At 40.1% G+C, this 15155-nt stretch overlaps 1 protein-coding gene across 5 annotated transcripts in view; it reads right to left on the bottom strand.

Annotated features, from left to right (window-relative positions):
• Positions 1-6689: 6689 nt before the first annotated feature.
• Positions 6690-15155, bottom strand: part of CUL4B (cullin 4B) — a 53982-nt gene continuing 45516 nt past the window's right edge. For all 5 annotated transcript variants that reach the window (XM_036304082.1, XM_036304083.1, XM_036304086.1 and 2 more), the window contains 2 exons: positions 14819-14971; positions 6690-8886 (listed from right to left, as the gene is read on the bottom strand). In XM_036304082.1, coding sequence (XP_036159975.1) covers positions 8791-8886; positions 14819-14971 — 249 coding nt within the window. In that variant the 3' untranslated portion in view covers positions 6690-8790. The remainder of the gene's footprint in view (positions 8887-14818; positions 14972-15155) is intronic.

Raw genomic sequence — 15155 nt, 5'->3', positions numbered from 1 at the left:
AAAGCCAGGATCAGATGGCTTCACTGGTGAATTGTATTAATATTTAAAGAAGAAATAACACTAATCCTTTTCAAAGTCTTCTACAAAATAGAAGAGGAATACTTTGTAACTCATTCTTTGAGGCCAACATTACCCATTACAAGAATACTACACACCAATACCACTTACGAAAATGCAAAAATCTTCAACAAAATTCCAGGAAACCAAAGCCAGCAACATATCAAAAGGATTATATACCATGATCAATTGGGATTTATGTGAGGAATGTAAGGGTGGTTCAATGTATGAAAAATCATCAATGTAACAATAATTCCTCCTTATACATGGGGGATATGTTCCAAGACCCCTAGTGAATGCCTGAAACCGAGTCCTACATATACTATTTTTTCCCCTATATAAACACAGGAAGCACTTTATGGCTTCTCTCTGGCATATCCAAATTGTCAGCATCACTACTCTTGCACTTTGGAGCTCTTAAGTAAAATAAGGGTTCCTTGAACACAAGTACTACAAAACTGCCACAGTGGATCTCATAATATTGACAGCTACTAAGTGACTAATAGGCAGGTAGTGTACACAGTGTGGATACACTGGATACACTGGACCAAGGGATGATTCATGTCCTGCCTGGGAGGGAGTGGATGGTACAAGATTTCATCATGTTACCCAGAATGGTACACAATTTAAAACTTATGAATTATTCCTGGAGTTTTCCATTTAACGTTTTCAGGCTTCAACTGACTATGGGTAACTGAAACTGTGGAAAGTTAAGCTGTGGATAAGGGTGTACTACTGGACACCAATTTAATAGAACTAAGGGAAAAAAACTACACAATCACTTCAATTGATGCAGAAAAAGCATTTGATAAAATGCAACATTCTTTGGTGATAGGAACACTGAAAAAACTGTGAGTAGATTAGAATCATCTTCAGCATGATAAAGGGCATTTATGAAACACCTACAGCTAATATCATCTATATATATCTATATATACAAAAGGCTAAGTGACCAAACAGAACAACTGGTCACTATGATGCACACTGACCACCAGGGCGCAGACGCTCAATGCAGGAGCTGCCCCTGGTGGTCAGTGTGCTCCCACAGCCAACCTTCCGTGGTCCCTCTCCTGAGCTGGCCAAACCTCCCACGGTCCCTCCCCCTGGCTGGCCAGCCCCGTCAGCCCCAATTAGGGAGGCCAGCGAACCTCCTGCGGCCACTCTCCCTGGACAACCTACAGCGGTCCCAATCACTGGCCAGTCCAAACGACCCCACACATGCATGAACTTGTGCACTGGGCCTCTAGTACTCAATAAGAAAAGACTGAAAACTTTTCCCCTAAAATGAGGAAAAAGACAAGGATGTCTGTGTTAGCTATTTCTATTCAATACTGCATTGGAAGCTCCAGCCAGAGAAATTAAACAAAAAGAAATAAAACATAACCAAATCGGAAAGGAAAAAGTAAAACTATATTTATAGGCCAGAGATTTTTCACTCTTTTTTCTCATGGCACACATAAACTAATTACTAAGTGAAAAGAAGTAAGTCCCCCTTTCCCTTAGTAATTACATGTTTTAAAATTTTTTGGTGTGCCATGGCACACCAGTTGAAAATCAGTCATAGGCAACAAAAATGCTATATATAAAAAATCCTTAAATTTCCACAATACATTAGAACTAGTAAACAAATTCAGCAAACTTGCAAGATACAAGATTAACACACACAAATTGTACACATTAGCAATGTAAATTCCATTTAACATAGCATCAAAACAAAATATGTAGGAATGTATTTAACCAAGGAGACGCAAGACTCATACAGTGAAAGCACAAAATATTGAAACAATTTTTTAAAGAACTAAAACAAATGGTTTTAAAAATGGAAACCCCTGGCCAGTCTGGTTCAGTTGGTTGGGCACTGTCCCATGCACTGAAAGGTTGCAAGTTCGATTCCTGGTCAGGGCACATGCCGGAGTTGTGGGCTCGATGCCCAGTAGAGGGCATGCAGGAGGCAGCCAATGGATGTTTCTCTTTCATCAAAGTTTCTATCTCTCCCTCTCCCTTCTTCTCTCTCTCTAAAAAAAAAAAAAAAAAAAAAAAATCAATAAAAAAATCTTTAAAAATGGAAAAACATTTTGTGTTCACAGTCTGGACGACTTAATATTTTTAAGATGGTAAAACTCCCAAACTGTCTATAGATTTATTGCAATCCCTATCAAAATCCTAATGGCCTTTTTTTGCAAAAAATGGAAAAGTTGATTCTAAAATCCATACGGAATAGCAAGGAACCAAAATATTTAAAACAATCTTGAAAAAGAAGTTGAAGACTCGCACTTCCCAATTTCAAAACTTACTAAAAATCAATAGTAATCAAAATAGTGTAGTATTGGCATAACAATCCTATATAATAAAGCGGTAATATGCAAATTGCCCATCATGCCCTCTCACAAAGATGGCCACCCCCATGTGATCTCAAGATGGTCGGCAGGGAGGGCAGTTAGGAGCAACCAGGCCGGCAGGGGAGGGAGGGCAGTTTGGGGGGACCAGGCCTGCAGGGGAGGGCAGTTAGGGGCAACCAGGCCTGCAGGTGAGGGCAGTTGGGGGCAACCAGACCTGCAGGGGAGGGCAGGTGGGGGCGACCAGGCCTGCAGGGGAGGGCAGTTGGGGGAAACTGGGCTGGCAGGGAAGTAGTTAGGCATTGATCAGGCTGGCAGGCATGCAGGCAAGCGGTTGGGAGCCAGTAGTCCTGGATTGTGAGAGGGATTGGGCCTAAACCAGTAGTCGGACATCCCCCGAGGGGTCCCAGATTGAAGAGGGTGCAGGCTGGGCTGAGGGACACCCTCCCCCCCACACACACACCTCAGTGCATGAATTTCATGCACCGGGCCTCTAGTCCATATATAAATCAATGGAATAGATGAGAGCCCAGACATAAACCCACAGAAATTATGGTCAACTAACTTTCAACAAAGGTGACAAGACCATTCAATGCAGAAAAGAGTAAGTCTCTTCAACAAATGGTGTTGGGACAACTAGATAGCCACCTGCAAAACAATAAATTTGGACACTTACTTGATACCATATGCAAAAATGAACTCATGAGATTAAAGACCTAAATTTAAGAAATAAAACCAAAAGCTCTTACAAAATATAGGTGTAAATCAACATGGATTCCGATTTAGTGATGGTTTCTTAGCTATGACACCAAAAGCACGAAACAAAAAGAAAAAAAAAATAGGTTAACTGGATTTCATTAAAATGAAAACTTTTGTGCATCAAGAGACCATCAACTATAATTGAAAAATAAATTTTAAACAGGGCACTTTAAAATGAGTGAAAAGACAACTCACAGAAGAGGAGAAAATATTAGCAAACCATTATATCTGCTAAGGGTCTAGTATCCCTAATATATAATGAATTCTTACAACTCAACAACATAAAGACAAACCATTTACAAAATAGCCAAAAGACTTGAATAGACACATTTCCAACGAAAATGTACAAATGGCTGACAAATACATAAAAAGATGCTCAACATCATTAGTCCTTAAGGAAATTCAAAAACTACTTTATGCCCACTAGGATAGCTATAATAGGAAAAACAGAAAAAAACAAGTGTTGATGGGGGTGTGGAAAATTTTAAATTCTTGTACATTGCTCTTGGGAATGTGAAATGGTGTAGCAGCTATGGGAAAGTTTGGTGGTTCCTCAAAAAGTAAAGCATAGTACTGCCAATATAACCTAGCAATTCCACTCTTGGGTATACTACTACAAAGACATGAAAACAGGGAACTGAACAGATATTTGTATACAAATCGTCTTAACAGCACAATTACCAAGAGGAGGAAACAACCCAAATGTCCATCAACAGAATGAATAAAATGTGGTATACACACACACACACACACACACACACACAAATTATTATTGAAGCATAAAATGAAGTACTGCAACATGCTACATCATGGAGGAAACTTGAATCATCAGTGCTAGGCAAGAGAAACCAGACACAAAAGGTCACATATTATATGATTCCATTGATATGAAATATCCAGACTAGGCAAACCATAGACACAGAAAGCAGATTAGTGTTTTCTAGAGGCTGGGTAGCTACTGTGGAGTTAATGCTGAATGAGTAAAGGGTTTCCTTTTGGGATGATGAAAATATTCTGGAACTACAGAATGGTGATGGTGAATGTACTAGTCACTGAATTGTACACGTTAAAATGATTAAAATGGTAAAAATGGTAAATTTTACATTGTATTTTACAATAAATTATTTTTCAAAGTTTTACAAAATTTTCTTACAAAAATTAGAGGATGTGAGAATCTGTTCTATTTAGTTTATAAAACTATCAAATTTTAATGTGTCTCTATAGCATATTCTTATATTCTACATCAAAAAGGTTCTATAAGCCTTAGCCACTTTGGCTCAGTGGACAGAGTGTCGGCCTGCAAACCAAAGGGTCCTGGGTTTGATTCTGGTCAAGGGCATGTACCTTGGTTGCAGGCTCCTCCCTGACCCAGGCCCTGGTCAGGGCATGTGCAGGAGGCAACCAATAGATGTGTTTCTCTCACATCGATGTTTTTGTCTTTCCCTCTCTCTTCTACTCTCTTTAAAAATCAATGGAAAAATATCCTCAGGTAAGGATTAAAAAAAAATAGTTCTACAAAAAAAAAAAAGGTTAATTTTTTACTATGCCAGACAAAAATTCTAAGGACTAGCCTATATAATAAAGAGCTAATATGCCAGTGATGGCTAACCTTTTGAGCTCGGCATGTCAGCATTTGAAAAACCCTAACTTAACTCTGGTGCCGTGTCACATATAGAAATTTTTTGATATTTGCAACCATAGTAAAACAAAGATGTATATTTTTGATATTTATTTTATATATTTAAATGCCATTTAACAAAAATCAACCAAAAAAATGAGTTCACGTGTCACCTCTGACACGCGTGTCATAGGTTCGCCATCACTGTAATATGCAAATGGTGGTCACACTCTCATGCCATAATGGCTCAGGGACTCAACACTGGTGAGAGAGGAATGGGGACCAGCCAGGCACAAATGAGCTCACGAGAGAGGAGTGAGGACCAGCCAGGCTGCAGCCTGGGAGAGGGACAAGTTGCCCGCCCCGTAGTCCTGGGTGCCAACACCTGTGGCTGCAGTCAGAGAGAGGGACAAGCCATCTGCCCCGCTGTCCTGGGCGCCTGCGGCCCAGGCAAAGCCACCTGCCCACGGTCTCCTGCAGCTGCGGCCAGCCCAGGTGAAGCCAGCCGGGGTTCTGGGTGCCTGCGGCCAGCCAGAGGGAGGGAACCAGGGTCCCAGGTGCCTGCGACTGGCTGGAGGAGGGAATCCTGGGTCCTGGGTACAGGGCGAGGCAGAGGTGGTTAGGGGTGATCAGGCCAGCAGGGGAGCAGTTAGGGGCGATCAGGCAGGCAGGCAGAGGTGGTTAGGGGCAATCAGGCAAAAGGAGGTGGTTAGAGGCAATCAAGCAGGCAAGCAGCGGTGTTAGGGGTGATCAGGCAGGCAGGTGAGTGGTTAGGAACCAACGGTACTGGATTGCGAGAGGCAGTCAGACATCCCCTGAGGGGTTCCGGATTGGAGAGGGTGCAGGCTGGGTTGAGAAGCCCCCCCATGAACAAATTTCGTGCACCGGGCCTCTAGTTAAATATAGAAATATATTATATATTCAATAAGGAAATGCCTTTTTTTAATAGCAAGGAAAATAATTGAACAAAGTGTTAAAATTTGAACCAAGTGTTTCAAGGTGAACAAATCTCTTCATTGCTCAAATGCAAATTTTTTTTGTAGGAAACTGAAAAATATTAATGGGGTATTAGCATGGATACCATATAAAACATAATTATCCAAATTCCCATTAGTAATGCTCCTTTCTTTTTAATGAACAATTTGTTTTGGCAATTTTCTGTAGATGAGAGAACAGAACATGTTCAAAATACTCCTGTCATTCACAGCATTAAACAGAATGATTTTCAAAACAAAATAAAAACATCTACTGTAAAAAAAACACACCTTATGAATGCTGAGATTAAAAAAAACAACTTCTGAAAATCTTCAGCAGCAGATGCCTAAATAGAATAAACTGATTTCCTGAACTGTACACACATATACAAGATAAGACTTTCCAGTATGGCAAGATACCATGTTGAGGCCTTTCAACAGACTCAGGAACTGGGTTCTAAAAGGCTTCTTAATTTCTGGTTTGGTAAAATTCTTCAGTAGAGTCTTACTGTGAGAGTATATGTCCTAGAACTCATAATAACAGAAAAGGTAGATCAAGAGCCATAACTAAAACGAAAGTATTTTAACCTTTTATCTTCCCTTCAAGGTAAATCTAGAGTAGTTTCATATTGACTTTATGCAACTATTTGACTTTGAGGATTTGAATGAAAGAATGTTTATACTTCTATTTGATTTTTCTAAAATGATATTTAAGAGTATCTAGCCACCTTGAGGATTCCTGGAAATTTTACTCACCCTTTACCATACCTCCTCCCTCTGCACATTCCTATGCTATTACCACTAAACCACCACAAAAATTAACTTTTTAAAAAAATAACAGAATTGATGTGAATCCAGTCAAAGAAATCACTAGGAAGAATTTAGGGTCTTCAGTTTTATAACTTTCTTTACAACATTTGAATTTTAAAGGTCTTCTCTAGAAACTTTTTTTAAATAAAACTTTTATTGGAGAAAAATAGAACCACCACGTACACAGGAAAAAGAACACAAAAATTCAACCGATACAGAACTGAAAAGTCACAATTACCCAATGTTTGCAATTACTTTTCAATTTCTTAAACAGTTCTACTCAATTTGTTTTTAATAGCCTTGCCAATTTTTCAAATGAACCAGCATCAAGTTTTCAAACATTAAGAGCCTCAGAAAAGGGACCAGCTTTCAAGATGATGAAGGTGGCACCAAGAGTCTCCTCCTAACAGGACCGATTCTATATAATTTCGTAAGAGTAACTACCAAGTCTTGTGGAACTATCTACATATCTCAGAGACCATCAGGGATGAGTTAGAACACTGATGTAGATGGTCCAATATGGAGAAAAGGCAAACAAAATAGTTGTATTTCCCGGTCAGATGACCTCATATAAGGAAACACCAGAAGAGCTGAGAATATGAAGGTAATGACTGTTCAAAAGAAAATTAGGAAGGCATTCAAAATACCACATATTGTTACACAACAGTGTGCACACTGACGCAATTAGAGAGACACAGGCAACTGTGTTAAAATAACTGTTCACAGGTCTTTAAGAATTCAAGAAAATAATACCAGACACAAAAACCAAGTCTCTGGCTAGAATCTAGGTATTCTTCCTACCTAATGACTCCAAATAGTAAAGGAAATAAACTACTTCAAAAACAGTTCTAATTTTTAAAAACAAGAACAAAATTTTCTGCTTTTCCTTTGTGATCGATTAATTTCAAAACTTCAAGAAAAAACAAATACAAAAGAAAAAAAAACACACCACTGGTGGTAAAGATAAGCCTTTTACTCACAAGATCAATTTGAAGAACAATACTTTTGCTATATTCTGTATAATCTGAATAATCCTAGGATATTCCCCTGAAACGTAGGTGCCTGGTCATTGTAAGAATTCTTCAAACAATTTTGAAAGAAATAAGATCAGCATGAAATAGAATTTGAAATTCCAAACTAGTGGATGTGTGGAGAAAATGAGAGGATCTTTACATCTAGGGCTATAGGAAGTTAGAATAAAAATGACAGTAAAGGCTTATTTACCAACAAAGAGGGTGCTTCCCCAAAAAAACTTTGGTAATAAAAAATAGGAATGCTAAATCCTAAAAAGCCTGTAACAATCTACAATTGGTCCAAGTTAAACACAAAACTGTTCAAGCAACATTAAAGTCTAAAGGAAGTTGAAAACTACCTGATGAATTTTCAATTGTGTAAAAATTTACAAAATATGCGAGTTTTGGTCTCTTTTGCAATGTTCATATTGTATTCATTTTTAATATGAAGTTGGATTTTTCTCTCCTATTTTGTTCTTCTAGTACAAATGATCAGCAATTTTCTATTTCAGCTATTTTTATAAGTACCTGTTAATTAGCACAGTAAACTCAAGGCTAAGCCATATACACACATCTCACAGCCATAAATGGAACATTTGAGGATGTGTATATACAAGAGATTATATAAGCAACTGTCCCTCTACTTGAAAACTTGTTTCCAAATAAAATTTTCAAAGCATCCCTTTGAGTGTAACAGAACATTACTTAGTAAAATGGAGTTAGTTGCGACAACTTATTTTTCTTTTCAATGGAAATCACAAAACAGGTGAACAACCAAATCCAAGGTGGTTTTTCTATTTGATAAATACATCCAGAACTCTGTACAGTAAATAAAGTTTGCATGCAGTTTAAGTATCTTTAAATGACATATTAAGCAAATAAACCTTTGCTTCATAATTAACGGTGTATAAGAACCCCCCGTTTTTAATAGCCATAGGGACCTCTTCCCTATTTCCAAAGAGGAATCATAAAGACCAAGTACTTTCTTAAGAGTTTTCTGCACATCATACTAAATAACATGCAAAGAGTTTAACAACATTCTTCTTAAAGGTAAGTATTACTCTTTAAATGGGCATGTTAACCACTGAAAATGTCCACTCAACTATTTTCATTACACTGCTTCATTTGGTCATCGGTAGTATAAAAGAATTCAAACAATATAGGATCAACAAGTTTATCGACTGGCTACAGCATGAAACACAAAATGCTCCAAGGCCAAACTTTTATGCAATGTAGTTGTACTGATTTGGGTTTTCTTTATCTCTTTCCATGTAGTCCCGGTCAATTAAGGATTCTATTCTCTTCTTTAGATCAGCAGGCTGTAAGAGAAAGCAAATTTTCAGTGCAAAGCTCATAGTCACTGGCTCAAGTCCATTTACCAACACCCCATTAAAAAAGGAACAGCCTGCCCTAACTGGTTTGGCTCAGTGGATAGAGCGTCAGCCTGCGGACTGAAAGGTCCCAGGTTCGATTCCAGTCAAGGGCATGTACCCTGGTTGCGGGCACATCCCCAGTAGGAAGTGTGCAGGAGACAGCTGATCGATGTTTCTTTCTCATCGATGTTTCTAACTCTCTATCCCTCTCCCTTCCTTTCTGTAAAAAACCAATAAAATATATTTTTTAAAAAAGGAACAGCCCTAGCTGGTTTGGCTCAGTGAATAGAGCTTCGGGCTGCGGACCAAAGGGTACCAAGTTTGATTCCGATCAAGGGCACATACCTTGGTTGCAGGCTCTTCCTTAGCCTGGGCCCTGGTCAGGGCGGGTGCAAGAGGCAACCAATTAATGTGTTCCTCTCACATCAATGTTTCTCTCTGTCTTTCCCTCTCTCTTCCACTCTCCCTAAAAATCAATGGAAAAATATCCTCTGGAGAGGATTACAATAATAATAATAATTTTAAAAAGGAACAGTTTGGTTGTTAATCTCCTTAATGTTTTTTAATTTTCACTTTTTGTTTTTGTTAATCCTCACCTGAGGCTTTTTAAAGTATGTTTTTATTGATTTCAGAAAGGAAGGGAGAAGGAGAGAGAGAGAGAGAGAAACATCAATGACGAGAGAATCATTGATTGGCTGCCTCCTGCACACCCCCTACTGGGGATTGAGTCCACAACCCACGCATGTGTCCTGACCAGGAATAGAACCATGACCTTCTGGTTCATGGGTCAATGCTCAACAACTGAGCCACATTGGCCAGGCACCTGAGGATACTTTTTCCATTGATTTTTATAGAGAGTAGAAGGAAGGGAACGGAGGGAGAAAGAGAGGGGAAAGAGGAAGAGAGAGAGGGAAAGAGGAAGAGAGAGGGGGGGGGGGAGGGAGGGGGAGGGGGGAGGGGGGAGGGGGGGGGGGGAGAGGGAGAGAGGGAGAGAGAGAGAGAGAGAGAGAGAGAGAGAGAGAGAGACATTTATTGATGTGTCAATTCCTGACAGGGATGGGGTTCGAACCTGCAACCCAGACAAGTGCCCTCAACCTTTTGGTGCTTTGGTCAACATTCTAATCACTAGGCAACACCAGCCAGGGATAATTTTTACTTTTTAAAATCTCAACTTTTTAAAAGATAAAGTATAATGGAAATAAACCAGTTAACGAATATTTTAAACTATACACATACTGTCACACCTTGTCATATTACTATACAACACTTTCTATTTTAAAGAGGTCTTCTAAGAACCAGCTATTCTCTGCACAAATACAAGAAAATTACCTCATAACTTCACATGAGAAATACATTATATGTTTAGGGAGACAAAATGCTATTTAATTTTGCCAAGATAGTTTGAAAAGACAGGTAAACCTGAAATTTGGGCAAAAAATAGTTCTCAAAGTCAGGTTGCATTTTTATTTTTAAAAAATGTACTGGCGCCCAGCATTGTGGCTCAGTGGTTGAGCGTTGACCTATGAACCAGAAGAGTCACAGTTCAGTTACAGGTCAGGGCACAGGCCCAGGTTGTGGGCTCGATCCCCAGTTTGGGGCGTGCAGAAGGCTGCTGATCAATGATTCTCTTATCATTGATGTTTCTTTCTCTCCCTCTCCCTTCCTCTCTGAAATCAATGAAAAAATATTTTTTTAAAAAGAAGTACTGGCCCTGGCCAGGTGGCTTAGGTGGTTTGAGCGTCATCCCGTACACCAAAAGGTTGTGGGTTTGATTCCTGGTTAGGGCACATACTTAGGTTGTGCATTTGATCCCTGGTTGGGGTGCATATGGGAGGCAACCAATCAATGTTTCTCTTTCTTTCTCTCTCTCTCTCTCTCTCTCTCTCTCTCTCTCTCTCTCTCTCTCCCTCTCTCTCTCTTTCTCTAAAAATCAATGAACATATCCTCTAGTGAGGATTAAAAATAAATGTGCTAAAGAACAAAAAAATGTGCTGCAGAAATCACTATGTATAAGAATACCACAACAGATGGCTTAATGAGTGAATTATCCTATATAAAAAAGGCTAGTATGCAAATCAACCAAATGGCAGAACGACTCGTCTCTATGATGCGCACTGACCACCAGGGGGCAGACACTCAACGCAGGAGCTGCCCCCTGGTGGTCAGTGTGCTCCCATAAGGGGAGCACTGCTCAGCCAGAAGCTGGGCTCACAGATGGTGAGCGCAGCTCGCAGTGGACATCCCCCAAGGGGTCCAGGACTGCAAGAGGGCACAGGCTGGGCTGAGGGACCCCCCCCTCCCCTCCGCAGTGAACTAATGTCGTGCACCCGGCCTCTAGTTATCTAATAATCCAGATCTTCGTATTCTAGGTTTAATGTAAGATTTAACTGTTAACCTACTATAAATAATTTGGATTTTTGAATCCTGCTTGTGGTTAAAAGAATTGAGAAAGCTTATGTTTGTTTTCAAAGCTATATTCTTAGCTAGCTCTTGGATGACAAAATTCCAGTGGCTTTTGTATCTCGCCTATAAAAATATAATCTTTCTTGCTAACAGAGAGTTTTCAGATTGTGTATAATCACCAATTAATCAAAAAGGTTAAAGAGGGAAAGCAGTGTAATGGGGCAGCCAAAATTTCAGCCATAATATCACCCAGTAAATTCTAAGGTTTGAAAATCAAAATGGCTCTCTCTTAATTATGGTGAACCTAGACTATTAGCACAGTATTTATTTTAGTGATCCTCTTACCTTCTCTAGCATCAGTGATCTCTGGCTGGAAATGAATGGTTGTTAGGCAGAGCATGAGGGTGACAGTGTGGTGATGAGGCAGCGGTGTTAGGTATGGAGAAGACAGAAAGCCTACCTTATTAGCATTAATAGCTAATGAGCAGTTATTATGTTCCAGGCCCAGTACTAAGTTTTTTTACATATATTATCTAATTTAAGCCTCACAATAATCTACAAGGTAAGTACTACTGCTATCACCACTTTATAAAAGAAAAAACAAGCCTAAAGCTCACGAGGACATCAATAGCCAAGGGTCTAGCCAAACTCTACCAAGAGTTTATCATCACAAGTGTTTGGAAATTGTATGAAACTTGGAAAACAGTGCAGTATACCACCACATTGTCTAAGCCTCCTTATTATTGGGCATTTATACTGGAATGTCCATTTAATACCCAATTTCAGTTTGCCAGAACCATTGCTAAACTTTTCAAAAGATGGCTTAATGATAGCTAGTTATCTATATAAAGTTTCTAATGGATACTCATATAAGCTAACTAAACAAAAGATTTAATTTAAAATGACCAGATTTGTCAAATACCAAGCTATTGAGATATATACACACACACACACACACACACACACACATTTATGTATATGTGTGTATATATACATTTATGTGTGTGTGTATATATATATATATTTCTTTCCAATTACAGTTGACATTCAGTATTACAGACAGTCCTAGGGTTACGTCGGACTCGATGTACGTCGTTTTGTGGTTACATCGCTATCTCCATTTATAAAAAAAAAAAAAGTTCCGTTATTTCAACGTATGTACATATGTGCTTTATTCTTTTTATTATTTATTTTCCACAAGTAAAGGTCAGGAATTGTTATCTTTCTTTTAAATTTTTTTTTTACTGTTTCACTTCATTACTGCTGTGTATGTGCTCCATGTGAATGACGTAGGTGCTTATGTAGGTGGGTTCCAACTTACGCGAAAATTGGGTTACATCGCGCTGCAGGAATGGATCTCCAATGTAACTCAAGGACCTACTGTATTTTATACTAGAGGCTCAGTGCACAAATTTGTGCATGGGTGGGGTCCCTTGGCCTGGGCTGGCAATGGGGCCAATCAGGGCCGTCTCGCCCAGTCTCGATTGGGGCGAATGGGGGTGGGCTGGCCGGCTGGAGAGGGACTGCAGGAGGGCTCCAGGGCATGTCCAGCCCGTCTTGCCCCATCCTGATCAGCCTGACCCCAGCAGCAAGCTAACCTACCGGTCAGAGCATCTGTCCTCTGGTGGTCAGTGCGCATCATAGGGATTGGTCGAGTGGTCGACTGAATGGTCGACCAATCGGTTGAACATTTAGCAAAAAAGGTTTTTTTTGTTTTGTTTTTTAAATATATTTTTATTGATTTTGGAGAAGAAGGGAGAGGGAGAGAGATGGAAACATCAATGATGAGAGATAATCATTGACCAGCTGTTTCCTGCATGCCCCCTACTGGGGATCAAACCTGCAACTCAGGCATGTGCCCTTGACTGGAATCGAACCTGGGATCCTTCAGTCCACAGGCCGACGCCTATCCACTGAGCCTAACCAGCCAGGGCAAGAGGGGGTGTGGGTGTGTGTGTGTGTGTGTGTGTCTGTGTGTGTATGTGTGTGTGTGTGTGTGTGTGTGTGTGTGTATATATATATATATATATATATATATATATATATATAGTTTCAGGCATACAGCACAGTGGTGGTTAGACAATTGTATAATTTATGAAGTGATCTTCCTAATAATTCTAGTACACACCTAGGGCCATACACAGTTATTACAATATTATTGACTATATTCCCTATGCTATTACAAGGTATTTCAAGGAGAAAAAAATAACGAAAGTAACAAAGAAGCTCAAAAGAAGTAAAATAAATGAACTTGAAAATTTCCAAGACTCATTTAGCAGCTAAACTTCCAGGCATAAGAGCTTTTATAAAATGTTTTCCCTCTTTTGTCACAGCTGCCCACATATGACAACAAAGGTTTTTTTAAATCATATATATGAACATGAGAAATTAAAACTTCTGTCCCTTGCCCTAGCCAGTGTTGCTCAGTTGGTTGAGCATTGTCCTGTGCACCAAAAGGTCAATGGTTCGCCCTAGCCGGTTTGGCTCAGTGGATAGAGCGTTGGCCTGCAGACTCAAGGGTCCCAGGTTCGATTCCGGTCAAGGGCATGTACCTTGGTTGCGGGCACATCCCCAGTAGGTGGTGTGTAGGAGGCAGCTGATCGATGTTTCTCTCTCATAGATGTTTCTAACTCTCTATCCCTCTCCCTTCCTTTCTGTAAAAAATCAGTAAAATATATTTTAAAAAAAAAAAAAGGTCAATGGTTCAATTCCTGGTCAGGGCACATACTCAGGTTGTGGTTTTAGTCCCCGGTAGGAGGGGCGTGCAGGAGACAGCCAATTGCTGTTTCTCTCTCTCTTCTCTTCTTCTCTTCTCTCTCTCCCCTTCCCCCCCCCCCCCGCTCGCGCGCTCGCTCTCTCTCTCTCTCTCTCTCTCTCTCTCTCTCTCTCCCTTCCTCCCTAAAATCAATTTAAAAATATTTTTTAAAAAACTTGTGTCCCTCCAAACGATGTTGAGGCTTTAATCTATGTTTGTAAGATTCATGTTTGAAAATATGTATTCTTTTATATATAATTAGAGGCTCAGTGCACGAAAATTTGTGCGCTGGGTGGGTGGGGGGGGGTGTCCCTCAGCCCAGCCTGAGGCCTCTTGCAGTCCGGAAGCCCTCAGGGGATGTCCAACTGATGGCTTACACCCGCAATCAGACATCCTTAGCACTGTGATGGAGGCGGGAGAGGCTCCCACCACTTCTGCTGCACTCGCCAGCTGTTAGCCCAGCTTGTGGCTGAGCAGGGTTCCCCTTGGGGGGTAACACTAACCACCAGGTAGCATCTCTGGCACCGCCCCCTCAATCACCCCTTCGCCACCGCTGCCGCCCCCCAATTGCCGTCCCCTCCCTCTGCCCATTGGCACCCAACTTGGCTGGCCTGATGGCCGCTTGCTGGCCGCCCCCAACCATTCTGCCATTCAGTTAATTTGCATATTACGCTTTTATTATATAGGACAAGCTCAATATAAAAACACAGAAGTACCTACCTTTACTGGAAATTTCAACTGGTTGTACACTTCTGAAACCAGGAGGTTGTGGCTAAGTGTCTTCCTCATCTTCATAATTCGAACAATTGCAGCATCAATTTGATACTGTCTGTCTTGAAATACTCTTTCTGTAGTGCTTGCTTGTTCCTCAACCTAACAAAAAAAGTTTCACTTAGGAATTGTATCTCAAGGTAAACTTGATTACTTACACTAATTGTATATTTTAGGAACATGACACTGTTAATGCACTAAATATGCTGAATTATCTAAAGGGCCTTTATAAATACAGAAAATGACAGGAAAAAAAATGTAACTTCTTTCTGTCCTAATTATATTG

Source organism: Myotis myotis, unplaced genomic scaffold (genome assembly GCF_014108235.1).
Source record: "Myotis myotis isolate mMyoMyo1 unplaced genomic scaffold, mMyoMyo1.p scaffold_m19_p_4, whole genome shotgun sequence".
NCBI classification, from domain to species: Eukaryota; Metazoa; Chordata; class Mammalia; order Chiroptera; family Vespertilionidae; genus Myotis; species Myotis myotis.
The sequence above is the reverse complement of the archived record's forward strand: the minus strand, read 5'-3'. Positions and strand labels throughout refer to the sequence as shown.